Raw genomic sequence first — 14,231 nt, 5'->3', positions numbered from 1 at the left:
AATAATGCACACACTAAACATATACTGCCTCCGTGCCCGTTACGGGAGAAATATTTGTACGGTCCACATTCGTTTCTCTCGTGATAATTTGTGGTTGTCCATAGCACCCGCAATACAGGGTTTCCCTAGTTCGGGGCTATGATTGTGTGCATAAAAATAAGACTATATAACAATGCAACCTCAGTGAGACACATCTGAAGGTCGGAGGGATTTTCGTATTCGAAGAAATATGAATTAAAAATCTCCGATACAAATCAGTTAACCTACTGTAATAATAATAGCAACTTTTTCATTGAAAAAAAAATACCTCTAAGGGATGCCCTATTCAGATTCTGGCTTCTTAGTGACAATGGGACTGTCACGGACTCTTTTGTACATTTCATATTTTTTTCTGGTTGTTATGACGGTGATTTGTTGATATACATACATGTATTGTGTCAAGTGAAAAGCCTATTTTCATTTGCGAAAAATAATTAGTAGTTTGTGATAGACGAAACGAACCTGGAATAGCATCGTTGGCATCAGGGACCACCTCGAGAGTATATACTATATATATCCTTTCTAATAAAAAAAGAAATTTCAAAATTGGTCCACAATTCATGGAGAAATCGGTATGTCAGTATACATATCTTTGAAATTTGAGGATTTTCTTCGATTTAAATGGACAATGAAGTGAAATTCAGATTCTGGCTTGGTGACAATGGGACCACCACGAGAGTGCACCCTATCAAACAAAAAAATCGTATTCAAAAACGGTCTACGATTGACGGAGAAATCTGAAAACATGCATACAGCCGAACGTACCTATAACTTCCTCCTTTTTTTAAAGTCGCTTAAAAAGCCAATCACCATCTGTAAACTAACAATTCGTGAGATCGGTAATGATGGACCCAAACAAATTCTATTGGAAGTTGTTAAGAAGTTGGGTAGTCCTGTCCTGGTTGCAACACCAGATTAAGGCTATCATATTATTGTAATGTCATCGGATTTCGATTATACACCAAATTTCAAGTCGATTGGACAAGTGGAAATAATGAAAATATTAATTTTATAGCTAAATGAACCAATAAGAAAAAAAGCTGAAGATCTTTTTTCTTTTTATTTTAAACAAATAAATAATAAAATAAAACAAATAAAATAAACTTTCATGTTTTTCACACTTTATTTGATTTAAAATTCGGGACTTAATCGTGATAAAAACATATTTTATTTACCTCGACGTTTCGGATGCATTGCAACGTCTTTGGTCTCAAAGGGACTGAAGAAACGGGTGTCAACGTCTTCTAGCTATGCGAGTTTTTCTAACCCACTTGGCCTTCATTATTTATTTGAACCATTGAAAACCACTGGATTGAGCTTTGTAATCCCAAGATCCTTTCTACAGAACGTCATTACTAAAATGGATAGGCGTATCGCTTAATAAAAAGCTTTCTGTAGAGCTCCTTAGCGGAAGTACTGCCACCTTACTTACCTATGACTGCAGCCAAGCAGTAAAATGAGCATTATTATATATATAAATATAATTACATGTATTAATAATTATAAGAAACTAGTGGAGTAATTTCACATAAAAATAATTGAATATCAATTCAATAAAAATTTAAACACATGAGACTTATCAACTTATGTCTCAGGGTGACGGGCGCAGTAGATCTTTGTGTTTTAAAGCTTTGAGTGGCACTGCAACTGTTATGGACAGACGTATCGCTTACCGTCAGGCGCACTTGTTCTTGTTGACTTGTGCGTCCCGTTACAATACAGACAGACACACAAAAAAGACTTCAAACTTTTCTCCCCCGTTGTAGGGTCGTGGTTTTATTAAATTAAAAAAAGAGAAAATAAGGGATCACGATGGTACTAAGTGTGAACCAGAAGAATCACATTAAAATTTTTATTTTGAAATCCACGGGCTTAGTAAGATTGCCAAATTGGTACATGTTATAATTCTATAACTGTACAGATACGCTACAAAAACTAGTGTTCTTTTAATCGACCTAAATTTAGATATTTAAATTGCTTTAATGCAATATTTGCGTGATTGTTCGGCACTGGCCAAATTGTTACCTACTTACATCTATAAACTCAATTATTAAAATGTGTTTCAAGTGTTGAGGAAAGCAAGTGCTAAGGAATGAATGGAATGAATGAAGGAAGGCAGGAAGGTGTTGTATGGTACAGTGAAGCGCACATGAAGCTTGACACTTTGGTTCGCTTAGATACCGTATAATAAGAATAGTTTGTAAAACATTTTTTTTATGTCCTACAAAAACACGAGGCGTAGTATTGAATAGGAAAAATGGAAACGACTTTAAATTTTGCTTATAAAAACATACTTACAAACTGAAACTAAAAAAACAACAATCGGTTGCCGGAAAGTGCGCGAAACCAGATTCATAGTTATTTAGTTTGCCACCCTTAGGGGTGGAATATTTTCTTCAAATTTAAATGGGACCAATACTGAGGTACCCTTTTTCCAAGAAAAAAAAAAACAAAAAATACTGTCGAATTGAGGAAGTCCTCCTTTTTTTGAAGTCCGTTAAAAATATAGAACCCATAACAAAGTAAAAATGCAATATATTATATTGCATGCCGCACCCGTGTCGTAATAAGGTCATATCTGCAAAATGACAACTTTTCAGTAGAGCGTTTTAAAGATTCTACGAACCAAATTAGTCAATAAGTTTTTCATGTAAGAAAGTTGTAAAATTTGGTATTATTTCAAGTATATCGTGTTATAGTTATGATTTTCATGTGATACAAGCACTTTTGGAATGTCATCAGGGTATGAGGTTGAAAATTATAATGATAACACAGAACAGTAATATAAGAATAGGGTAATATAACAGGCGGCCTAACTAGTATAGCAATTTCTTTCCAAGTAACCTTATATATAGGGCGCACTATAAATTTCCGGAACTGGTCAGTTACATAAACAATATATAAAAAGTAATTAGAACATTGGAAAATGGAACTCTTTGGCTATGGAATACAGTTTGTTTCATCTGACTGTCACTTGTTTTTATTTATTTATTTATCTTAAAGGAAGACCAACAACTTAAAACTAACTTATATAATAATAGTAACAACTGAGAGCCAATTACAGATCCTCACAAATAGAAACATAATATAGGAATGCACAATTTACGAGTAACTAACCTATCGCTAGAAACATAACTTCATATGTAAACCATAAAACTACAAACGCATTTGCAAGCCTCACTATGAGTCAAAGAAACGCTCACTCAGTGCTCTCCTCGCCGAAATCGCACTCGTATTGAAAAGATCCAGATCAAAGGAAGTACATAGAATGTTAAAATTATTGACTTACAAATACATGGACGACGGGTCTAATACAAAAACCACGAAAAAAATGTCCCAAGTCAACCTATTTAAACGTAGTGACATGTAAAGGAATATGAAAAAGCTAAAACGTTGAATTTAAATTGTAATGTCATCGCAGTACTGTCTAATTTTGCTTGCTTCGCTGTCAGTCGAACAAACGAAGACTAAAGCGTGAATGACGCTCTGTATACGATTTTAACGCCCTATAAGTTCGGACACTTTTTAGCGCGGACCCGACGTCCATATAATTGTAAGTCAATGCTTGCACGCCACATAAACTCATTTTGCCTATAATTAGTATGAGCCGGGGGCAGGATTTACAGGGAACTCTAAGTGATATTTGTGATAATAATTCCGGATAATCAATTGAACCTGATGCTATTTTCATTAAAAACATTATGCCACTAATATCACGACGCATTTCAAGTGGTAAGAGATAATGCTTGTTACAGAGATTAAAATAATTGGCAGAATTGTAACGAATAAACTTTTTCTGTATATTTTCTAGCCGCGAGATATACATGTGATAACGTGGATTCAAAATTTGGCTGGCATACTCTAAAGTGCTGTGGACAAATGAGCAATACAGTATTTTTAAAGCTTTCACCTGTGCAAAATCTTTGGCACACCGCATAATAAAACCCAGTGACCTAGAGGCCTTAGTCGCTATACTATCAATATGCGAGTCGAAAACTGATTTGACTAATTTAGAGTCATGTAGAACTCCCAGATCTCGTACAGTAGATTGGTTTTGTAGTACCACGCCTTTGAGAGAATAAATAAATGATACAGAGTTGCGTTTGCGACTGAAAGTAACCAAACAACACTTTGATGGATTAAGATCCAGATCATTAACCTGACAGCACGCTTCTAGCCTATCCAAATCCGACTGCAACTCCACCGCTTCGTCTCGTGACTTCACATGGGCAAATATTTTCATGTCATCCGCAAAGTAAAGTAGATGTGAATGCTTCAAACATAGGTTAATGTCGCTAATAAAAATAACAAATAATAGTGGACCAAGCAGCGAACCTTGAGGAACACCACTAGAGACCTTAACCCAACTAGATATATGTTAACTGACTGCTACTACCTGGGATCTGCTGTCAATGTAAGACGAAAGCCATCTGAGAAGATCCCCACAGATACCGTTGTGCGCAAGCTTCAAAATTAGTGTCTCATGATTGATTTTGTCGAACGCTTTGCTGTAATCAGTATAAATAATATCTACTTGCCCTCCTGTGACCATTCCATTGGTAAGAAAACTATTAAATAAAGCCTGGTTAGATACAGTGGAGCGTCTCTTGAAAAAAACATGCTGATATGGGCAAAACGAATGATTTAAAGCGGTATAAACTCGGTTGTAAACGATTTTCTCGAGGACCTTGGAGATGATGCACAGTTTAAAGATTTGTCTATAGTTAGACACATTAGCTTTGTCACCTTTTTTGAATACTGGCGTTACATAGGCCCTCTTCCAAACGTCTATGACTACACTTTCCATTCCGCTTTTTACAATGTGGCGTCATTTTAGAAATTGTTTGTCTACATCACCATGGATTTAACCGTGAAAATTTTCGTAGTATGATTTTCTACGACTTTACGAACGTTTTTTGATCACCTGACGAGGCTGTCGAAGAGTATGAAAAATATGTTTCAGAGATTGTCACGGAGGAGTGGCATAAATGTTTTCAAAGTTGGTTCATTCGTATGAAAAAGTGCGGTGCAGTGCACAAAAAAAAATGAATATCAATTCAATAAAAATTTAATTAATACAGTGAATAGCGACATCTCTCGCCAGGACTGGTAGCTGTAAAGGTACTAACTGGGTGATAAATCTGTAATAGATTTCTCATAGATGGCGCTACGACTAAAAAGTCGTTGAAAGACCAAGTACAAAGACACGACTCAAGCACATAGAAAAATTCGTGAGGTCCGTTGGTTCGTTCTGTGGCTTAGTTGGTATAGCGTCTGGCACGGTATGCAAGAAGACGTCGGTTCGAATCCGACCGGATCGAAGGAATTTTTTCTGAGTGTTTTTTCTGAGTGTTCGATCTTTGTATTAATAATTATAACAAAGAAGTATTTTTAAACAAACCTTTTAAATAATTACTTTTAAAAATGCTGACTAAGTCGATACATAAAAGAATACGAACAATCTGACAATACGTCGGTCTAGTACGACAGCAATTAGCACGTCTAGGACAATGGCAAATTTCAAATCACCACGCGCAGGCGTCACTGTGTACAATGGTGCAATCGAGAGCAGTCAGGATTACGTTGCGATTACGTAGGTATCTTGAACAATGTAGAAGTGATAGGGTAATAGTCCTTAATTATGCAGTGTTTTGGTGCGGCAGCAAGAACGCAGGTTGTGCGTTAGCAGTATCAATCAAACCATTTAACCATGGTACAGTCGTTGTTTCCGATTTCCATAACACAAGTGCTTTAGCTACTTACGTTGGGATCAGAGCAACGTATGTGATATGTGTTGGAAATAAAACTATTTTTCCGGATTTAAATCGCGTATATTTGTTTTTTCAAACAAACCAACGAGTTGAGGTTGAAACAGATGACATTAAACTATAGTTTAACGTGATCAACAATTCAAGTTAAATAGTGACAAGTAATTTTGTGCAGTGACTGTCCGTGAGTCATGGCAAAGCCTCGAGGAGTGGCGAATCGACACCTTGATAGAATATGAATTATGCTCTTCTCACTTACAATGAAAAACATGATTATACATACAGATCAGGCATACATTATAATAATTGACTTCATGATTCCGTCAAGGTGTGGTTAAAAGTTAAATAATCAGCCGTTTGCCATTATAAAAATTGACCACGTGCGTTGTAGTGTCGTCTGCGAGTGTACAATCAATTGCATAACGTGTAATAGTAAGTATGAGGCGGAATTTGGAACGGTACCGACACATCACCGTCAAAGTGATATTAAAATCAAACTAACTAAAGTACTAAACTAAAAGCTCACCGTTGAGTCCACCAGGATCCTTTATCCCAATCCCCCAGGGGATCTTTGTGATCCCCTAAGTTAAATGTATGTAAAGTTGCAATCACATTGCGACAATAAATAATTAAAGAAGAAAGAAGAAGAAAGAAACATTTATGCAGTACCCTTAAATTGTATGTACATAAACATAAATTAAAACTAAAATTACTGATACTGAATGGGCACCGCTCAGCATGTGCCGTGGCTGAGAACAACCACGTCGCTGGTATTATGCGGAGCCCAGGGAGTGCGTCTCAGGCGCACTAAACTAATACTACAAAAACATTGACTTACTAATTGTAGCGATAGCGAAAAATTAATTAGTTATTGTAGCGATCGGGTTTTCTGGTTTTCTTGTCGTTTTCATAGATAACTTAAATTTTTGGCTTAGGTAACGATTGGCTAGAAATACAATAGCATCAATAAAATGACATTAGTGTAGATGACTGTCTATGGACACAACAATCTTTCTGTGCTGTAAGGATAATAATAATAAGTACCTAAATAATGTCCGAAAATGGTAATTTCATTAAAAATGTGACATAAAAATGTAAAGTAATATTTTGCGACGGATGAAAATATCACAAGAAGAAAGTTTACCAAAACGGCAATGTTTTATTGCGTTGCACCAATTGGAGTAAATTGAAATGCGGTGGCTATTTTACTGTTGATGTAAGTGAAACATTTCCGTCGGTCCATTAGACTCCCTATGAGGATTTTTGGCCACACGGATCCTTTATTAATAATAGTTAGATTAAAGGGTATCTATGTTTCACTGTGAAAGAGTTCGTCCAGGGAATTGCTGTCATCGTGACTATTTTGGTCACCAAGCGGTAATTCCGGTTTTGAAGGGTAAAGGTGCAGGTGAAACTACAGACATGTGGGACTTGTTAACTCTGTCGTAATTATACTTAAGGGTAGGCGTGTCGCTTACCAATGCCTAGTTCTTTCCGTCACTTGATATCATAACAATAAAAAAAGATCGCGAGATCGCGACATCTGCGTTTTGTTAAACATTATACTTTTTTGTATAAAAAACGACTTCAAAAGTTCATGAAATTTCATCTATTTGCCAAGTTTTATTGAAGTAACCGGATTCATCCCTTACTTTGCCACCCTTAGAGTTAGAATATTCTTTTCAAATTTAAATGGGACCAACACTGAGGTACCCTCCAATAAAAAATTATAATAATCGCGTAACATGCACACAAAAAAGCTGACGAATTGAGAACCTCCTCCTTTTGTGAACTCGGTTAAAAATACAGGTAAGTATAAAATCCCGCTAAATCGTCATGATGATAATCTTCTCGTAGGAAGTCCATATAGAGCTAGAGGTAAATGCATTCTATACAGACTGTCTGATAGATTGATATGAGTAAAAAAAACATGCGTCAAGTTTATAACACAATGAAAGGGTGTGGTGGGCATTCAATGAAATCACGGATCTCAGTACACTATTATGTTTGCTCAAATTACCTACTATCAATTTAGAATTACGATGACTTTGATAACATTGATTTGGCTTTAAAGCTCTCAGGGGATTGATTCCGTACTTTACATTTCGCATTGTTGGGAGTATTATCATAATAATAAATATTAGACAACAACATTTACGTTGCTCCGATCGCAAAGTAAGTAACTATAACACTTGTGTTATGGAAATTGGAAACAACGACGGTACCACAAACACCCAGACCCGAGACAATGTAGAACAGTTGGTTTTCTACATTGACCCGACCGGGGATCGAACCGACCTCAGAGAAGGCAACACTATGAAAACCGGTATATAAAGATCTATTTAAAACCGGGTCTTATTGGTCGAGATAATCGCGCGTATGTATCGTGGTAAGAGATAGATATAATCTTAGTTTTGTTAATAGTTACATGAAATTCTAAGTGTAACCTCCAGTGGAATATATATATGCTTCTTGCTTGGAACGCGATGTTTGCGCGCATCTGAATCGATTCGTTACAGAGCGTCTACGACGCGTATATACGCAGACGACGCGCGTTTACGGCGCCGAAAACGCACGTAATACACGCATCATCGGCGCGTATAATATATACCGTGTGTACAGGCTCTTAGTATAATATAAGGCCACTAGTAATCATACATATCAAAAGTACTTTAATCACATGAAAATTATATTAAAATTAAAACGAACTTCGTGAAATAAATTACGTATACGTGAAATTTTATTACTCTCAATATTTAATCATAAAAAGTTATCAACTCGTTCGTAGAATTTTGTGACGATCGTATTAGATTTCATTTTAAAAAATTTCGAATTTCGTAAAACTAATTTCAAAAACGAGTTGTGTTTTAAAATAAAATTCTACAATTTTACTGCACGTCACTGTTGACAACAATAAACAGCAATTAGCTCCTTCAACGTAGTTATGAATTAATACGAAACTTGATGAGCGGACAAACGTCAAAACGGCCATCATAACTATAATACAAATTCAGAACAATGGCTACATTTTTTATATTTCTATATATTAAAGAAAAGGATGTGTAGGCTCAACAATACAAGCTAATTTTCAATTATAAATATAACAAGAGTCGATTTCAGTTAATGTGGGCGGACTTTTCCAATTATAGAATAAAGTTATTATACAATTGGGAAGAGTCCGCAATTAAGGACTGTGCGCTTATGTTTGCGTAGAGAGAGCCAAGCATGGTCCCTTGTGGAACCAATTTAGGAAACAAACTTTTATAAAGTACAAATTGTTTCTGGTTTTACATGTTCAGGATTAAGAGGGTTGTCAAGCTACCGTAGGTATGGCTAATTACAAGTTGCGGTGTCACTCAAAGCTTTTTTAAATCGCAAGTATGTCAGCGGTATTGTCACTGCGCCCAATACACTGTGATGTGACATAAAGTTTCAAGTGTCTCCAGTTTCACCAGTACATTAACCCATTAAAATCGGAACGCATTAATGCTCACATTGGAAGTTTAGTAACAGTAGAGCTCCTTGTGAAAGAGTTCGTCCAGGGAAGTACTGCCACCTTACCTATTTCTGCCGCCAAGCTGTAATGTTAGCATTACTCCAACTGGTCAAATTACAGGCACATGGGACTTGTCAACTTATGTCTCAAGGTGACGGGCGCAGTGGCAGTGCCCCTCAGATCTTTTCGATTTAAAGCTCTGAGTGGTACTGCAACTGTTATGGACAGGCGTGTCCCTTACCATCAGGCGCACGACTTGTTCGTCACTTGATATTATTAAAAAAAGATACAAATAGGTAAGAAGTTTTTTTTTTATATAATACCAAGTAACGGGACATACTAGACGTGAACTTGTTGATAAGCGACAAGCCTATCCATAAGACTTGCAGTGCCACTTAGAGCTTTAATTAGGGCCACGGCCACTGCGCCTGTCAGCTTGTGACATAACTTGGCAAGTCCTTTGTAAGTGCCTGTAATTTAACCAGAACCCTAACCTTTCAATACCGAATCGCAGTACCACTAGTTCTTTACCCTTTTGAATTCTGAATGTTAAACTTACTAAGCAAGAGTACGGAGGCGCGCTAGCTGCGGAGACTACCATTCTGCCTAACTACTCTCCTGGCTACGTCATAATCTTCAGAATATTCCAAGCGAAATCTACATTACACTCCACCAGCGCCAGCAGCGCTCTTACATCCTTATTTGGTAGATATTCACTTCAGTATGACATAACTTGACAAGTCCCATGTAAGTGCCTGTAATTTAACCAGAACCCTTACCTTTCAATACCGAATCGCAGTAATGCTCACATTGCTGCTCGGCGGTAGGTAAGGTAGGTACTTTCCTGGACGAACTCTTTAACAAGGGGCTCTACTTCTACTGAAATTTGTACTTATTGTTTGTTATTAATTTGATGGACTTGTGTATTCCTGAAGATATTTTTAGTTTAGTATCTACGAGGTGAGATATTTCAATAATTTGAGATATCGTTATCAATATATGATTCCATATATTTTTTATTCTTATCGATTCGGCCGCATACGCTATTATGGCGACTCCGAAGTTGGCCACGCTGAATGCCCGTACAGTACCCGCGATTACATCCTCAATCGTGCAGGTGTCAGGGCATGGTATAAGTAAATACAGTCATGTAATTAATATTCAGAAATAATTGGACTTGTGAAGTATAAAGTTCGTTCGATATAGGTATTCAAAATGTTTCCTTTGTCGTCATTTCTGTATCATTTCAACAATGACTTTTGCAACATTGTATACCTCAATATCAAATTGAGTTACCTACAATGTCTGTGCGAAATTGTCTGCCTTACAACCGGTTTATCCGCATTGTAGGAACTTGTAATTTAAGATATGAATGACTTGGATATTTGATACTCGAAGAGGTTTCGAATGTTAGTTTTGGTAGGTACGTGTATAAAGGTAACACTGGCGCGAGGTGGGTTGGGGAACTTCACACGTCTTTAATGGTTTTTCTATTTCTTCGAGACACGCACTCATTAGTGACATGTCTTCTTCTTATCGTATCAATGGCATAGACTTGCGATCCAGAATTATGCGTTATGTTTGCGAACTTGGTGAAAGGGTTTGTCAATCGGTGTAATGTTCTCGCTGATTGTTATATAGTACTTCTTACGGAGAGGCTCCTTTCTTGATTCAAGTGAAAAATTAGTGCTTGATATAGGAATCCAAGAATTAAAGCAAAGGAAATGGTTTCCTGATATTCCACAACGATTATCTTTGTAAATAGTTAATATTGGAGACTTTTAACCTAACATCGAGACTTACGTGTCAGTATGATCCACCAAACATACAAAACATCTTTAAATCACCATCTCAAATTAGTTCGTGCTCCTTCCGAAACACCTGCTACGCACAATTTTTTCAGCAACAAAGCGGTGCATATTTGCTTGCTACCGGAATACGTTGTTTTTGCTGTCTCTTTGCCTTCAAAAACAATATCGACAATTGGTTACGAAAGAGTGAATTAGTGCTAAAAAAGTGAACTGAATCTATAACAAACGATATAAAATTTCAACACTATGTGATGTAGATATACCAGCGAAAGCTGCTCGTCTATAATCAAATAAATAAAATTTCCAATTGACATGAGGCCTGCAAAGAACCTGAAACGTTGGTTTGTTTGAAAATGTACACCATTTTAGATCCGAAAAATGTTTCATGTGAAATGTGGTAGCAATCGCGAAAACCCAAGGGTACGATATAGACAATAGTTTCTTTGGCGGTGAAATAAACCTATTGCGAAAATGAATGCTGGAAAAGCTTAATAAATCTGTTTGATTGCATCTGGCACGGATGTTTTTCTAGATCGCATCATCATCATCTCTAGCCTGTCTTCACCCACTGTTGGTTATAGACAGCGATTCACCATGGTCTTGCGGTAATCATATCATTCTACGGTCCGCGGCTTTGATGATGTCGTTTACTCTTCTTACTGCAGGACTTCCCCCTCTGGATCACAGAGGAGAACTATGATCAAAGTCTTTGTATGCTCTGGTGACTCCACCAGCTTATTCCGCCTATCGAACTTCCAGAGATACAACAGGATATATCCTTGTAACGGTGTGACCTTACATCGTCGTCCTACCTTTTTATCGCCTTTCTCCGGTTCCTGGCCACTCGTATTTAAGTTTAAATTTTGAATTGTCCATAGCTCTTTTGCCTCGCATTCTTAATTTGATTACGTTTCGTCGTCACTCCCTAGTATATATATAATCTGTGGTCACTCCCTGCCAGATCGCGGCAGCGAACACGTTATTTGTACGTTGTTAAAACTAGAATAAATATTTATAAAACTGGATGTATTACCACTAGTTCTTTACCCTTTTGAGTTCTGAATGTTAAACTTACTAAGCAAGAGTACGGAGGCTGCGGAGACTACCACTCTGCCTAACTACTCTCCTGGCTACGTTATAATCTTCAGAATATTCCAAGCGAAATCTACATTACACTCCACCAGCGCCAGCAGCGCTCTTAAATCCTTATTTGGTAGATATTCACTTCAGTATGCACTGAGTGCTGTTCTTCATTTTTTATTATACGCGCTTCCCAAGAATGGAATTCCCTGCCTGCGACTAAGTTTCCGAGCATATACAATCCGAGTATATTTAAGGTGTGACTGAATAGGACCCTATCTTTGCTCCAGGGCTAGGTAGTGGTCAAGAGCAAGCCCATGTACCTAATTAAAAAAAAGGTTCCACATGATGTTGATTGAAATACAGTTCACTGAAAAGCCAAATATGTCAAGACAATAACTTCTCAATGAACTCTCACGAAGAACGAACATTGATTGTTTAAGAATTCTCAAAAAACGATGTCCCTAGTTGCGTTCCGTTCAGTCATCACAATTAAAATAACAAAGACGTTTACTCATTGTCATGTTGTTTATATAACCCGTCACGGAATTACTATAACTCAACGATAATTATGCGAGGTAATGGGATTTGACACACTTTTTGTTAATTGGCATTTTTTTTATAAATTTCTACCAATTTATCGATTTGCGAGGTATTTAGAGGATTTAAAAAATACAGACCATGAATTTAGAATTGGGATTAGAATGTTGTGTTACCTTTGACGATAGGTACAACAATTTTGTCTGAAAATCCCAGCAGTTAAAGAATGAGCATAACAGTTGCAGCGCCACACAGAGCTTTAAAATCGCAAAGATTTGAGGGGCACTGCGAGTGCGCCCATCAAATTGGTCCCTGTAGTTTCATCTGCATTCCCACTCTTACCCACATTAGAAACAGGTACTTCCCGCGACACAATTAAAAAACTAATTGATCAAATTATCTAGGTTTCTATCCATTTGTATAGCCATGCTCATAATATTTGTTTCTCCGCAGTATCAGACATCGGACACAACATCGTTCAGGATGCATTTCTCATCGCGGTGGAGGAGCAGGCCCGGCAGCGGTTGCAGCGGCTGTCAGCGCTCAAGCGGATCACCCCTGTGGATATGTCCAAGCTCTCTGTAGAGGTGAACATTTGTTCTCATTAATTGTAACAGAAGAAACACAAGTAATTAATCGATTCAGGCGTTACTTTGCGGTACATGGACTACCGCAAAGTAACGCCTGAGGGAGGGTGGGATAATTAACTGCATGAAAGAATATTCAACACAAGCGCAGCTATTTTGCACGATTTAATCTTCGCTGGGTTCGCGGAGTAGCAAACTAATTTACTTCCATTTTTATTAGAAGAAACACAAGTACACTTAATATTTTTATTCCGTTTTGTTGGCCTGCCTTAGTGACTCAATGTTGGGGACAAGCATTTATAACTTTGTCCGCTGCGCATATAAATTAGTATCAATCTTTGATAACACCGACTTTGATACCCATTCGGATGTATTCTACCAGGAATATGAAGATGTTCAAATGCGAGAATGTTTGTAGCAATATGTATTTGTTGTTGCAAATTGCTGTAAATACATTTCGTACTCTCTTCCACGTATTTTATTCTCAATCATATTTGTGATCGGCCAAGGCTTACAGACTATAGTAACAAATGTTCCAAGGTAATACAGATCCAAAAAAACCTAAGATAGATCTGTTCAATAGTAACAGTTCGTCAATTGCTAACAGTGACCGATACCCGCAGCAATTTGCCTTGCTTTCATATTTTGCGCGAGCGCAGTCGGCCATTTGCGACGACATGGTTTGAATTAGACGTGACTTCATGGTCAGCTTCATTTAATGAAGCGCAGTACTGTGATTTTGTCGTAGAAATGTAGAAACTTTTTATTACATCTCTTGCCGAAATATTAACTGAATAATGTCGGCAGTTAATTTCACTTCTGTCTTAAGTATGCGTCTTATTTCCTTAGCATTAAATGCCACATTCAGTAATGAATATTAGGTATAAAGAACATCTGTAATTTAGTAAAG

The 14,231-nt window shown here is 37.1% G+C and overlaps 1 protein-coding gene across 5 annotated transcripts in view; it reads left to right on the top strand.

Annotated features, from left to right (window-relative positions):
* The window catches only part of LOC113238278 (MAGUK p55 subfamily member 5), a 197,199-nt gene that overhangs the window by 19,622 nt on the left and 163,346 nt on the right, over nt 1–14,231 (top strand). For all 5 annotated transcript variants that reach the window (XM_026475109.1, XM_026475104.1, XM_026475107.1 and 2 more), the window contains one exon: nt 13,188–13,321. In XM_026475109.1, coding sequence (XP_026330894.1) covers nt 13,188–13,321 — 134 coding nt within the window. The remainder of the gene's footprint in view (nt 1–13,187; nt 13,322–14,231) is intronic.

The sequence above is a fragment of the Hyposmocoma kahamanoa genome, unplaced genomic scaffold (assembly GCF_003589595.1).
Source record: "Hyposmocoma kahamanoa isolate Upper Pololo Valley unplaced genomic scaffold, ASM358959v1 95, whole genome shotgun sequence".
Lineage (NCBI taxonomy): Eukaryota > Metazoa > Arthropoda > Insecta > Lepidoptera > Cosmopterigidae > Hyposmocoma > Hyposmocoma kahamanoa.
The sequence above is the reverse complement of the archived record's forward strand: the minus strand, read 5'-3'. Positions and strand labels throughout refer to the sequence as shown.